Here is a 15,922-nt window from a genome sequence, read left to right as displayed (position 1 = left end):
ACGCGGGAGTTTCCAATTGGTTGCACCGTCGCTCACAAATTAATATAAATAATATCGATGATACCGATTTTCTCCAGACTTTTAGAAACCTCTAATTCGACAAATTAAGCTCACCTTGGCTTTCTCGATTTATTCGGTTACACAATCGGAACGAATGTGATCAGGCCACTTTGAAATAGTGTTTTTCGATACTAGTGCGCGAAGGTGGCAATGCCCGCACAAGCGTGAAGGCGCAGCACGAGCTCGGAGACGAGTCGAAGGGCGAGTGTGGCGCATTCACGCGAGATAGGCATTGCCAACTTTCGCGCACTAGTATCGAACTCTATTTTTTGCTACACCTGTAATGGAAAGTCCGACATACACGATTATATTTACACGAAACCACGGCACGATGTCTGTTCAGTGACGATGCCGAGCACGGCAAAGAGCGACAAACTATTCCGTCGGTGGCGCTAGTGCAGCTGTTTGCGGAATGCGCAAATGTGGATAAAAGCGCGACCGTCTTTTTCGCACACCGCTAGCAATGTGCGAAGGTTTATCTTATACCACCGGCAATGTGCGAACGTTTTTTTCTCACACCGCTAACAATGCGCGAAAGTTTTTCCCGCACATGTGTATAAAAGACTACTTTCGGTGCTTGTAAATGGTGCATAAAAATGCACTTTCCATGCAGGTGTTGGAAAAAAGTATACACGACTGTAGTGTAAATAAATGTAAATTCTCGTGATCCTGATTCAACGCAGGTGGTGGATGTGACACGTTTATACTTATTTACGATGCCGGGACAAAAAATTGCCACAAGTAAAATTCCTGCAAGCTATATAGAGGCGCAGCTTACACGTTGTGTGTCGACGATGGTGTGTGTGACACACGGCGACGCGCATCCCGACTCTTTTGCTGCAATAAACAAAGAAGAAATAAAAAGAAAACAGATAACAATAAGTATAAAAAATGCGCTTTTTTGTTCCTTGACGTTGGTGTCACCCTCCTCGGATCTCTGCACTCGTCGCGCAACATTCCTCAGCCTTTTGTTCACTCCATCTTATTTTGCAAATTCGTTTCTTCGACTAGCGTGTCAATCGCGGTATAAATTCGATAATGAGATCGATATTCAACGAAGATTGATCGAGGAGTGACGAAAATTCGAACTCGACAGTTTGCAGACTGTTAATAAAAGAAGTAATAAAGTGTAGAAAGCAAAAAAACAACAGCCTTGGATGAATTTTTCCATTCCACGATATTGGAATCCTTTTTCTTTTCCCACCTTTGTTTCTGCTTCTTCTCGTTTCGCTTTCCTTATTTCTCCAGCAGCCGTCTGCAGTCCGTTCTTTTATTATACACAAATGGGTCTTATTGTTAAGCTTCTCGGGGGCATAATGCAAGTTTCTTGTTTACCAAAATTGGGTGCAGCCTGTCTCATCCAGAGCTTGCGCTGTGACATTTTCTGTTCTCAATTGTTTTAAATGTATAACCAACAACTGGAGAAGTACAATTGGAATGCCATTCATGCAGCTCGTGTATATGAGAGACACATACGATGCATACAGTCATAAATATCAAAACGACAATGCGAATTCGTGGAATTCTTATCGACGACAGCGATCGTAGAAGTTTGTTATAATAGTTGTGAAAAAATATCCAAGGTATTGGTTCGTTTAGAAGTTATTGAAATTTTATCGATGTAAAAACAGAACGTAATTTAAACAAATACGTGCCTTTCTACGTTACTTCTAATTGTATAATTTTTTATATGCCTAGATATTTTATTTGACAGTTGAAAGATTGTGCGATAATTTCTTCCCATAATATTCTCAACAAGGCTTTCTTGAAACGAGGACAGCTTATATTTACAGCAAACATTATGCATGATTCTGGATTTTCTCCGCACGTCGTTATCTGAGAAAATGATGTAAGATATTTCCTTTTTGAAACGAATAAGCATTCATTTAACGGTAAACATATGAATATTTAAGTTCGCACATAATATAAATAAGAAGTGCAGGTTTTTCTGTACGTGTAACGAGACGCATAATTTTCCTGTTCATAATATAAATTTATCAAGACCTGCGGTATTTCCGTTTTCCCATACTTCCGCAGAATACTGCTGTGGATTGTGAGAGTAAAAAAAGTGTGATAGTGAACGAGGTAAAATTGTTGCAATCGTGCGTATATAATCATTCTGCTTACTCACTTTTTCATTTTGATATTCGGGAGTGTCGAATTTGATCAATTGTTGAGATCCCCACACATTCATAAACAAACTTTGATTCTTCTCTGCTAAAAAATATCGAAAAAACACACAAAGGTATGTGATGGACATGAACAATTGCCTGATTACGAAGATTTTTCTGGTAAAACCGAACGCGCTCGATTAAATCACATGAGAATTACTGATTGACAGGAGAATAAATTGATTGAATTCAATCGATGGTCGCGGAGTGTGATTAACGACGTACGTGCAGCCTGGGCGTATATTATTAACTTCTTATGTTTCCTTATTCTTTCTATTCTTCCCTCTCGTCATCTATAACACTGAAATCGATACCCGGCTTGCAAAACATGGATAAATAAAGTAATGATCAACATCATTCGTACGATATTGTGATAAGATTGGTCAACAAGGTGGTCGGCATTTGTTGCAATACAAAAATCACCCTTTTTTTTGTATTACATTTTCTGTTTCACATTCATTTTAAGAATGAGGAAAAAGGAAACACGAAAGAAAAAATGCATAACTCCGATACACGAAATGCGGTCCTGCAGTTGCTGTTATTTTAAATGTCGAACTTGTCGCTTTTTGTAACAACGTAGACGAACCGAATTTTGTGAATTTGTTACTTGAATAAAACTTTGTCTCTGCAATTTAACATCGACTGTCATTTTTATTTTTCCTACGAATGATACGGGAATTTGAAATTGTCCTTGAAAATGCGGTAAGTATACGTGAATTTGATACAGGCGACCGGAAGTTTGTTCATCAAATTGAACTTGCGTAAAATTTCGTCCTAGATCTAATAATAAGAACCCTTACTCAACTGAGTTCACATTAAAATCATATCTTCGAAATAATATATAATAATTCACGTAGTTGTATTATTAACAAGTATAAGCTACTTAAAAATTTTTTCTTTTTTCGCGCCAATTTCCTCACCGCATCTCTTACATGTCTTAAGGGGGGGCTGGCGAGTATCATTAATTCTGTGAAAAAAAACGACACCTTCTTAAAAATTTTACAACGTACAGGCAATGTATTTGAAATTAACTGATTACAGTATTGTAGAGTAACATTTCGAGAATATTTTCTGAAAATTTCAGTGAAAAATATTAAAAACTTGAGCCGTTGGCAGCAAATCTCCGGAGACGTCTCGAAAAAATAGCTGTTTTGCGGTGACGGTTGTAACTCATCATTGGGTCATAGGAAATCAAAAAATAAAATTTATTTTATCACTTTATGAGTTTCCCAATGTAAGGCTGTCGAGATTTATTTTTTTTTTTTGTTTTAATTTGTTGTTATTTTCGATTTTACATTAACCCTTAGCGGCCACATGGGGCAACTCATTACCTCACGCTGAAAAAACTAGTTGTACAAGACATGTATATGGGTGTTTCAAGACTTCTAACCGAGTGTTTCATGTTCGTTGAAGAGTTCTTCAATATTTCTAATGATTTTTATCGGTCAATTTATAGATGGCGTATTAAAAACTGGTCGTATGTGTGAAAATGCAGAAAAAATGGCTTTTTTCAGAAAAAAATTCATTACTCCGCCATTTTTCTCAATATTAAGGGCTAAAATTTTAGGATTTTACGCACAACATGTACCACTGTCATAAAAAAAAAAAAAAAAACTGTATCCGCCGATCATTCAAAAAGTATATTCATTTTGCAAAATTACTCGAGATGTTAATAATTTCATTTCTTTTTCTGTGCCTGGGGTAATTAGCTACCCCGTGTGGCCGCTAAGGCTTAATAAATTTACCAATTTTCCTTGGCGAAAATCGCGTTTTTGACTTTCAAGTGTTACCAAAAGTTGAAAAATCAATTAAAGAAAAAAAAAAAAACAAAATCAAACTCGACAGCCCCTCAAGCAATTCATTTGGATGCTCGATCCTTTTTTCTCTAGAAATCCAACCAATTCGGAAATTCATGTTGATCTGCGAGCATATTATTTACAACAAGTATCATACGTATTTAACAAAGATTACCATTTGAAGCAACTGTAATATTCAGTAACTGGAAAACAGGGAAATTTTTACAAAATATTCAGGAAAAATAGAAAAATTTTCGAGTCCCCGCGTCGTTGCTCGACACCCCGATTAAAAAGTGGCAGCAAAGCGTGCTTCGCCCGTTGTTGGTTTCATTGTGAGTGAAAGCTGCCAGCCGGGTCGAAGGGGCGGGGGGCGGAACTTGGCGAGGTCGTCGCGACGGCGTCGCGGCGCCAGCGTCGCGGTTCCGCCAGTCTGACACCGACTGTCTGTCGCTACTTCGTTCACGAGCAACCGAGAGAGTGACGCGTTCTTTGTGCCAGCCGCGCCGGTGTCTGGCTGCTGGTCACGGGCCGTCACTACTTGAATCGCGAATCCCGTGTCACCGGCAGAGTCTGAAAGCTCCTGAAAAGGAGTAACTCGAATTCGGGAAATCCCGGTTATTCTCGAAACCGCGCGAGAAGCGCGCCGCAACAAAGTTGAAACACGCGTGCCACGCCGAAGCGAACCGACGAACCGCGCTACGATCGTCACACATTACGTAAAGAGTTTCAGTGCTTTCGTTGTTCAAACTTACGTGCGGTTCGTTGAAAAAAAAAACAAAAAAAATCTTACACGAGGTGCTGAAATATCCTGACAACTTTTATACGGCAAATAATTGAGTTTTGGTTATTGTTTGGTTTTTTTTTTTTTTTTTGTTATATATCTTTGTCGTTTCGACGAATACGAAAGTGAATTTTCCCGAACGTGTGATAATAGTTTATACGTGATACATGGTTTTCTATTTAATATTCTTGTGTATAACGTATAATATATAAATATACACGTATCATAAAAAGGCGAACGTGTGTGAAGAGAAGAAGCATCGATGCGCATTGACGTGAGTTGAGCTTTAAACGTGTGAGCATTTATCTGTGTTTATAGAAATCCCGTATCTCTTCGCCTATCTTCAGTTTCTTTTACCTCTTTATCCGACTCAAGTCTTTATTATTCGAGTTCGATTCTTCTCCCGAGATTGCAGTCGGTCTTTCTCTTTTGTCCCCCTTTTGAGATATCGAGGAAATAAGAGAGAGAGAGAGAGAAAAAAAGGGAATGAGCCAGTCTATTTTCAGTATCCTCACGCTAATGGAACATACCGACTTATTTTCAGGGTGCTTGAAACGCTCTTGTGAAGCAGCTCTAATGAACGCGCGAGAAGGAATTCTTACTCTTTCCATGAAGTATTTTCATACAGAGATAGATAAAGAGCTATTACACTTGTCTAGATACATCAATGAAACGATACTTTGTTTAAGTCGGTCAACATTTGATTCACCAATTATTGAACTCCACGATTTTCAAGCGAACTTCAACCGTTTTTTTGATCACATATTTTGCTTCGATATTGAACTGGATTTCACGCTGTTGAACAATATGAAATAAACGAACAATTCAAAGTTCTTATACGTAAATCCAAAAAATAAGTTTCGTCTGCGAAGGAACGTTGAATTTATACAATTGTATTACTGCAATTGTTATTTACGTTAATTTTTTTCCGTAACGTAAACTTCGGTTATTTTTAAATATTCGATTAATTTTCAACTTTCCTTCGGCACGATTCAAAGAATTATTCTTTACAGTTCTTTGATTTGCAAGTTTGTTACAATTAGAATAAAACCGAGTGAGATCTGAGAGTGAAGCAGCGATTGATCCTATTCATGTACATATACAAATATAATTGATTTTACTTTGACTCTAGGGATCTATAAATGTTGCAGATGATATAGCGACATTTCGTAGATCGTGATTCCTATGCGACTGTTGTCCGAAAGAGAGTTGAAGAGAGTGAAATTCCGTTGTCGAAAAAGAAATTTGGGAAACTCGGAATAAACTTTTAAAAAATGTTCCCTCTGCGTACCAAAACCGAATGGCGCCCATTTTCAATCGTTTTGATTCTTAATTCCGAAAATGAATTTAGTCAGTTTCCAGAGTTTTTAAAATCTCTTTCAATATTATCTATTCGCAAAAATTTAGCGTTGAACATTTCCCACGAGAATTGTTCCTACGTGCATATGTGCTTCAATTGTATTATTCTTTTCTTTTTTAAATCAAGTTTTTGGTCAATTTCACCTGGTGTACAATCATCGAACATATATAACACACATTGCGCGTTGTACAATGATTTAATGATTCATTGGTGTTTTGGCTGAATAAAGAAATGATTATTTCTGGTCTGTCTGTGGTAATTGAGGACGATAAACACCGTTTTGCAACAAAAATTAATGATATTTACGTACAGTGATATATAACGCGGAATGATTACCGATAGTTTAGCAATCCCGTATATAATAATACCTACAACCGAAAGTTTTATTGTTCTTGCTGGTTGAATTTAAATCGCATGTATATTGGGAACAGTCATACTACACAGCAGCCGTAATATGTTGGTGTGATATTGAAGAATCAATAAATTTACAAGGCTGCAATGCATCGCATAATGCGTATATAATATAACACGCTATAGCTGTTGGTTAGTTGTAAGATTGAATGAAATGAATCGGCGCACGAGATTGGAAAAAAAAATATTATTAAAAAAACTCTCAGTGTAAACGGAATGTATTTGAATATGTAGCAGAAATTTTTTAACTCGGGTAATCGATGAAACAAGTGTACATTATACGTTACACGTCGAAAAATATACGCGGTTTTGAAATGAACCAGAAAAATGCGGCAAAGCGTTTTCGATATTATTTTTCATGACTTTAATACTCGAGTTAAACAAATTCAGCCAGATTTTATCATTTTTTCATCCAGCCCACTTTTTTTTTCGTTTTCATTCCTGTGATCGGCAACCGCGTTGAAATTCGAAGGGTATAACAAAGTCTGTTATTAAATCACCGCAGACTTTTTTATCTCTTTTCCTTATCTTATTTTTTTCCTTTCTCTTTTTTCTTCTCATACATTTTCATGCACACGTGCATGCGGACTGATTTGCAATGCAGACCGCGATCAAGGAAGAAACCTTATGCCTGCCATTCGAACAAAAAAATCGCTGTAGCTCAAACAGCCAGAGTCCATTAGTCAAATAATATGTCCGTTCGTTTATTCGTTCGACCATAATTATTTATTACAGACTAATTTCCGTTTTACAAAATCTTTCAAGGTAGCGAGTGATCGTTGCGATAGAAATGAAAAAATAAGGGACTGGAAATATCACATTGCAGCATTATGCGATCGACATTAAAAATTTGATTCAATTACGTGAAATTTTGATATCGTACAGTCGAATCATTACCGAGCATTTATTGTACTTTCGAAATCTGAAATAAAAAACACAACACATTCATTTAATCTCGATACATTTTAATTATATTATTCACGTACTTAGGGATACGTAAAATCTTGCGGATCTGCTTTGTCTTCCCTTCGCATCGCATTCTTATTTTTTCCACAATTTGCTTACAGATGTCCGAGTTCCCAGTGGAGGGTGGCGAAAATGGGGACATGCATACCGTCATTGAGAACCTGCAGAAAAAGCGAGATCTCATCTCGGGAAGAACGGGACATCATACCCACGTCTCGACTCATTCTCATCATCCGCAAGTCACGACATCCTCACAGGTATATAAAAATAACTTGAAATGATCTTTGTTACATCGTATGACTGTATTAAAGTATGGAAGCAACAACTTTTGGCCAGAATCGTCGAATTTTGTTAGTTTTCTTTTTTCGATTTTACGTCCACCATATTGGATCCGCCATGTTTGATGCAGATATGATCAAATTCTGACATCGGATTCGTAATCAGTGACCACAAAAAGCTACGAGTAACAAAACATTAAGTGGAAAAATGTGTGACTGAAAGGGTTAAAAGATTAAAAAAAAAAAAGGAAAGGGAGAAAAAAAATTTTTTCCCAAACCTCGTGATTTTAGCGTGACTACTAATGACCGAAGCTGAGAAAAGAAGGAATTAAAAAAAGCAGGGAAAAAAAGAGAGAATGTTTATAATAGCTCGGGAGCTTAATAATACGAGCTTTCTTGGCATAACCTTGTCTCTGGCACGCGATCTGTTACGTCTTACGTCGCGCCAAAGGCGAACAGAAGTTTAAGGTGGAGACGAAGAAGTGCAGACGAGAAATCGTAACGTAACAGATTTATATTTTTGTATGACGCGATGAAAGATGTGTACTTACCTGACTGCCAAAAGTACGGAATTTCCGTCATTGTCAAATTAGCGAAAGTCAATGAATTATTTATTTCCATTGCGTTATACGCATAAAATAACGTAATTCAAAGGCATCGATCAACAAAGATTAAAACAATTTTTATTGTGTTTTTATATTTACTCTTTTGAAAAATTTTAAACTCGATAGGCTTTCTACAATTACACACAGTTTTCAAATCTCTCAATACTTGTGTGCATAGAAATCGTACGCGAAATTTACAACGGCACTAGATCGATCGTATTTATCCCAAACAAAGGGAATTTTCACCTGTCTACGCCAATGGCACAGCCAATCATAAACTTCCGTGGCTACGCCATATTTCTGTACAATTATAACAACCGATAGCGCAACAACTAACCTTCACTTTTTTTACACCGTAAGGGTGCATCTTTTCGGTAGAAATATTGGTATTTTCGGAAAAATGATTAGAGATAACCGCCATACGGCAACGTTTGTGCAAGTCCCGTCGATAGGGACAAATTTGGCCACTGGTGGCGCTGTTCGCACTCGCGTTCGGTCCCCTCCCCTATAAGCGGTGTTGCTAGAGCGTCTGAAACCACATAATTATAACGCGCGGGTATAATCAATTGAATTAGAATTGCGCAATTAGATAAGCCCTGGTAAACGATCGAGTGGTTTAGAAGTGGCCGGTTAATCGGACCGACGGAGAGTCTAGCGAGATACCGAGACATGATTGATTCACTGTTATTGTTACTTGTGAAATAGAAGTGATCCGTGCATTGCCGAGTTCAGTGATTACTTGAATTATAATCCACGACCGAAATATCATAGTGCTCTTATGATTATTTATCTATCTCTTGATTATTTACATGTTATTATCGTATTATTGTGCAAACTTTCTAATTAAATTTACAATGTGACGAATGCGGAGGAAAATAATTATGCTTCATCGTTTGAGGATGATTCGACTTGAAATAAAAAAGAATATTAATTTTTAACAACGCTCACTTTTGCTCCATTCTCAAAATTATACAATCGACGAAGCAGATCGTTTTGCTTCTATTCGAATATTCGGTTGTAATTTTACCTGAAACAACGCGTTACGTAACTGCATTGTACTGAAATTGATTTAAACACGAGGGACTGGAATTTTACAGATGAGAATACAGCGGATCATTCAATGGTGATAAATGATCTGTTTAACTCGACAATAAATTTTGACTAATTGCTTTTTCGTTGTGCATATAATTCTTCTTTGAATGAAGATCGTCGTATTTAAAATTCACCTTGAAGTTCAAACAGTAAACTACGACTTACTTCTTTCGAAAGTGATTCAACCTTGCGGTAGGACGCGACTTTTAGAACTAACGTTAAAGCGTTACATCATGTATATATACATAATGTATACACGAGGAAGTGATGTTCACATCAAATTTTTCCTACTTGTCGAATTCCTATTCCTCCTGTCTTGAATTTTAAATCAATATTTCCATTCCTCCAAAAGTCCAAAAAATAAAAAAAACTACCAAATCCAGTGCCTACGAAAAAGAAGATCGTTGATATATTTTGTTTCTTTCATCGCACGCGTTTTCAACTCCTCCACGTGCGTTCCGTTATAACGTGACAGAGCATCCAAAAATAAACAAACGTCACCGCAGGGAATTCTCAAAATCAAAATATCGCTTGTACACCGAATTTCCCTGACACCCTCATGATGAAGTCCGCATTACTGGCGCCTAGCCTCGGATGAAACGTCCAGTATTTTTGGATCTGCACACTTAACACCTTCCGACTAGTTTGATTATCCGTCTGTGCGTGTTTTTCATTTCATGCTTTTATTTACAAATTTTACTTAATCTTTGTTATTATGATCGGGTTTTTAAAACCTAGCGATATAAATGGTCGGATTTTCATTCATAAGATCCCGTTTGAAGTCGATCAATGATGGAAAGAAAAAAAAGAAAAAAAAAAGTGCTCGGTTTTTGATTCGAATTTGATTTCAGGACAAAAACGAATCTTTTGCATTCATGTGGGGATTGACTCTTTGAAAAGTAAACAAAATTGTAGAGAAAAATTCATGTGCTCGTTATGTAATAAAATAATTGCAAAGTACTTTTTATCACTGAATAATAGAGCTTCTATGAATTGAAACGAGAATAACTCCTGCTTGCAATTTGCAGAAACTTTGCGAAAACGAAGTACATAATATTGTTGTTAAACGATGTGGTGTTTATGGAAGGAATTTGAATTTCACGAAGATCCGGCTTACGAGAAAAGACAGTTTCTGATGATCCTACAGTTTTCCTCTTATAATTATAACGAGTAAAATTAAGCACAGGTAAAATCGTGCCTATAAATAATTCAAGACTATGTAACAATTGCGCAACGATAAATATATGTATAATAATCGCGGTGCGTAGAATTTCCCGCCCACAATTCAGTTCCGTATAAAGGTGTACGTACTTACACGTTACACGTATACACCGAAAAGTTCAAAGCCTTGAAACGGCCTCTCGACGAATCTCTGCCTGAGCGGCGAGAGCAATTTGAGCGTTAAAAAATTTAAACACACGTTTATTCCTATAAGAAGGTGCAGACTCAACGGTCAGATAGCGTAGCGACTTTCCCGCGAATCTTGAAACCGATTGGACAATTTATACCGAAATGTTTTCACCGTTCGTTTATTGGACATCTTCCAAAATTCGAGGACAACGCTAAAACGGCGTGACGTGTATTCGACCAGTGGGACGTGACTCATGCCCTAAGTTCTAATATACCCTCTCTCTTCTTGGCCCACACTAGATGCTCACGAACCAGAGTCAGACGAGCACGTCGAGCAGAGTTGCTCAGCAGACCTCGCAGAGGATCCTCACTTCCTCCTCGTCGAGGGAGATGTCGAATGCCAGCAACGTCAAAGTTAAGGACGGACTGAACGAGCTCAAACGCGGCATCACAGAGATGAAAAACATGTCATCGAACTTCTCTCAGCGACTTCGAAGCAGCATGGAAAACCTCGTGGACAGGTCAGTCGAGTGTCATCTGCATAAATTATTACGCTAAGTTCGGGTTAGGCTTAACCCAAGCATTCTTCTCTCAAGAAACTCAAGTTGGTGCCGAATTTATCAATAGTGAATGAAACCTGGGTATACCTTTTTGAGAATACATATGAAGGTATGAAGGTATCCCATGATATTCGACCAATCCGTTGAATCCTTCTAGATTGATGCGTACACTCTGAACGAGTCGAGTTTTCGAAATATCGGTATGATTACAGTTCGTACTAAGTTCAAGGGACAATCCTAAAGTTAACCATTTCCGGATAACCATTTTTCGTTACTCGTGATAAAGTATCATCCATTCGTCATCCGTTCATCCACCACCTACGCTGTAAAAAATGACGGTGTTGAGATTGACCAAAATTGGCTGATGTGGACAACTATTGAACACCATTTGTGGTCAATTCCAAATCTTGACATCAGATTGGATTAGATTTACACCAAATTGTAGTATTTAAAAATTCACGCCGCATTGTTGCCTACAGTGATACCAACTTATCACCCTTTTCCGATTCACAGAGACGGCAGTGGCACCGATGAAAACCTCTCTGAGCCTCTGGTCACGTTTCCGGATCCGGACACGCCGCCTCCAGTCACAGGCACGGTCACTTTGACAGGCGGCTCGCCCTCCCAGCAGCTAAACTCTCTCAACTCGTTGGGTAATCTTCACAACATGAACCAGCCCATGGGCATGTCCAACATGCCCACCATGACCAGCATGTCCATCATTCCAGCCGGTCCGGAGACCATGAAATTCGAGCAAAAGAAGATGACCAGCGCCTCAAAAACGAAGGTAATCAAGATATCGAGTCTCCTCGCAGCCTTTTCCTCTTCACAACCTTTTTCTGAAAAAGCACATCAAGTTTGTTGTTCAAATTTCTGATCCGTTCGAATTTCATTCATTCCGACAAGTGATACGATCTTAGTTGTAACGGTTTTAGAACAACTTTTCTCGGTTCTTAGGTCATTAAAATTGTTTTAAATTGTTCGGCAATTGAATTTCTACATTCAGTAAACCATCGAATGGTCAGAAACTAGTCTCGAATGGTCAGAAACTGTACCAGTGACCTTCAATTTTTCCCGTCCAATAGGGAAGACGTTTCGACGTAATGTCAACATAGCGTGCTCGTCTATCCATTCCAATAAACTGTTGAGTGGATTTTGGGTTCGTAAAATTGATGGTATCCTTTGTTAATTCCTAATTTCCTTTTACGACAGGTCGTGACCGACGGTTTCAGCGCGGAAAAAGCTACAGAAAATAGCGCTGAGATGAGGGCACTTCAAGCTGGTGACGTTTCTTACAAGGAGCAAAGCGCAGCTACAGTCGCCAGGGCGAGAGTCGAGCTTGATGGCGTCTCGGCGGAGAAAAGCGTCGCCTCGGCGAGGGTGAGTGCAATATTGTTATTTCTTTTTGGTTGCTTTGAATATTTTATTTAGAAAATTAATGAATCAAAGTCAATGAAGTGAAAATGCTATGGAATTTCGTGGAGAACGACATATTTGGACACTATTTTTTACTCTCTGCTCTACCGTTCGACTGCGCCCCCTTCATTTTCATCCAATTGTCAATATTTGCGCTGCAATATTTTATCAACAATCTAAATTCGCCTTAATGACAAACTGCTACTCGCTGATTCAGAATTTTTTAAATCCGGATTTTTCGGTTCTGCGTAAATCCTGAAATATAACATACTGAGTAGGTGGTTTTCCTATCGCGTAAGTAGAGGTAGACTATTGTTATTATACAGCATGCCATTTGTTATAGAAAACGTACAGCCTATACGACATACATGTATTCGTTTATATGTGTACACGTAGATTTTTAACATGCGGTTAATTTTTCGCTGATTTGTTGTATGTATAACGTGTAATAATGTTATAATACGATACACAGTGACTCATTCTCGGATGGATAGTTGAAGTCGTGCCAAAAAATACTCCCGGCATGTAGAATACCTGTCAAATTTTCATTTACTGGTACCACCCACATCAACTCGCGTGCTTCTCGACGTGATTGGTGAATTTTTCCCTTTCTTTCGTTGCTTTGTTTTGTATTTATATTTTCTCACACTTTCATTCACCCTCTGGTGTTTTTTTCTCTCTCATCCCGCAAAATCTCATCCCTCTGTGATATTTTAACGGAATAAAAACAGTATTAACGTTAACCCTTGAAACATCGCGATGATAAAAATATTGGACAGATTTTACTTTGTTCGGAATTGAATCTCGCTGAATAAATTTGTAGAAATTGGACGAATTACCGTCAGCGTAACGATAATAAATGATGAAGATATGGAAAGTTGGGGAGGATAATGAAAATTGGAAAAGGTAACGTGCGGTTCATAATCACATATCCCTGAAGTATGAGAGACCAATCCTTTCAACGAACGATTTTTTCCCTCCGTAGATTTAGCCCACCAGTGGACAGAGATTTATATTAAAGTCGCGTTTTCACCCTCTCGCCCTTCCCTCTTCTATTATTCCGTCACGCGAACTGATTAACTTTCTTTGCACCAGTCCTTCAAACTATAGTTCACCATAATTTAAAATTAGCCCGGCACACAATTGTGTCGTCCGCGTTGTTTGTTTACTTTATATACTATAATATACTTTTCGCCAAGTTTAGGAATGTGAATGTGAAATTTAAATTAGCGGATTACAAATAAATATACATATATGTACACATACGCACAAGCATTGACGATTTCTTTACGGAAAGCACGAAATTGAGGTTAGGGTGTCGTAATATTAGATTTGTTCGCCACAGCGCATGCGCGCAGTACAGAAAAGACCACTTTTGACTCCTATGAGTTGAAAGTAGTCTTTTCATCACTCCACGCACGCGCATTCGCAGGTTCACTTGACCGTCATAGAAACGGGTACTTGGTCCACGCATGAAAAAACGCGTAAAATATGCTCGATGTATACAAAAACATATACATATCTACGTACGTACATCAAAAATCTTTGGACGAACGGGATGGTTTTACATGCTAATGCGACAATGTTATTTTATGCTAACGTATTGACGCACTTAATAAGTTTGAGTGTGTCTCTCGGTGTGTTTATTTTTCAAGGTAAACATTCCACGAAATAAATTCATACATTTATACCTCGTCCTCTGTATTTAAACGTACATGTATGTGTGTGTACATTTCCTCGTGTAACACCAAGCCGGTCGATACTCTTGTATGTAGTAGCTTACATAATATCCCTAGTCATTCATATAGATATACATCTGTGCGTGGATACATATGCACATATATACAATATTACATATATAAGCCGCTCTTCCATTTAGTCCTTGAAAATGATGTACTCCTGGTACGGAATGAAATTTAAACTGTATCATAATTTATTGCTCAAAAACGGTAATTCAAAAATTGAAAATTGATCTTATCCAAAGTTTCAACGCCAGTATCGGGTTTCTCGAGTTCTTACAAATCGGTTTATGTGAAACAGTAGGTAAGAATTGGGTTGAGTTTCGCATCTTTCTCGCGAATTTCTTAGCTCGGAAAGTGTTTTAAAAAAAATTATGCAACCTTTTTTTTTTTTTTTTTTATTCGTATTGCAAAATTGTTGCAGTTCCATTTTGAAAACATAGCTTTTCAATTTTTTGATTCAAATTTTCGCTAGACATTTTTGTAAATTTCAATATTCCTCAATTCTTTAATCAAATTACCGCTCCCGCAGTCTTTGAATGAACAAGAAATTTCCCTCACTTTTCGTCGTGTAAAGAAATGTATAAAACTGTGAAAAACTGTTAGGATTTTGAAAATACAAGTGGAAGGGTAAAAAAGAAATTGACGTTCTCCCTTATTCTCAGAGCTTGAAATGACGGGACTTGGGGAGTACAAATGTAAGAAATTTGAAAAATAAAAAGGTTACATTATCAAATTTTCAAAGACGGAGCTGTGTGTTTTACAAAATTTCAAAATATGGAAAGTCGGAGTGTCGAAAATTTAAAATGTAGCTAATGGTAAGTCAGAGCAGGAAAAACGAAATTATAAAAACCTTTCTATCTATACTTTGACTTTGAATATTCTCTATGAAATGGATCTTCGCGCTTTTAACAATTTGATAACGATGTCCCTTTCTATTTTCTAATCCTCCTACATTTTTACCCCCGACCCAAGTAAAAATTAAAAATCTTATTATCACCCGGACCGGACTACCGATCCAATAGGACGAGCTCTCCGCTTACAATTAGTCAGACATTCTGGAGTATCAGGATAACAGGAGCTGGCAGCGCAGGATTGCGTGATTCACCGTCAGGACGACGCCGTCGCCGTCGACGTCGCTGACCCAGGTCGATAGGTTCTCCCGTTTCTATTACAGTCGAGAAATGCCGTCTGCAAAGAGAGTATCGGATCGATCGATGCAAGGTTGCTTTGTAAGTCAGTCAGTGTGCGATGAGTCTCAAACTCGTGAGGCTCACACGGGGTTTTTTCCCGTCACTCAGACCCCGGGAATTTGATACAACGGATTTATTTACCTC

General features: G+C 38.0%; 1 protein-coding gene across 11 annotated transcripts in view; it reads left to right on the top strand.

The window, feature by feature from the left end:
- LOC124306257 (NAD(+) hydrolase sarm1) overlaps positions 1–15,922 on the top strand; it is a 197,302-nt gene that overhangs the window by 170,514 nt on the left and 10,866 nt on the right. For 10 of the 11 annotated variants that reach the window (XR_006908567.1, XM_046766740.1, XM_046766749.1 and 7 more), the window contains 4 exons: positions 7,647–7,802; positions 11,171–11,391; positions 11,944–12,217; positions 12,643–12,810. Coding sequence is in view for 10 of the 11 variants with exons in the window: in XM_046766740.1 (XP_046622696.1) it covers positions 7,647–7,802; positions 11,171–11,391; positions 11,944–12,217; positions 12,643–12,810 (819 nt within the window). In the remaining variant the exon portion in view is untranslated. Of the gene's footprint in view, positions 1–4,926; positions 5,083–7,646; positions 7,803–11,170; positions 11,392–11,943; positions 12,218–12,642; positions 12,811–15,922 lie in introns of those variants that run through there. The other variant, XM_046766750.1, reaches the window with a different exon arrangement.

The sequence above is a fragment of the Neodiprion virginianus genome, chromosome 5 (genome assembly GCF_021901495.1).
Source record: "Neodiprion virginianus isolate iyNeoVirg1 chromosome 5, iyNeoVirg1.1, whole genome shotgun sequence".
Taxonomy (NCBI): domain Eukaryota; kingdom Metazoa; phylum Arthropoda; class Insecta; order Hymenoptera; family Diprionidae; genus Neodiprion; species Neodiprion virginianus.
The sequence above is the reverse complement of the archived record's forward strand: the minus strand, read 5'-3'. Positions and strand labels throughout refer to the sequence as shown.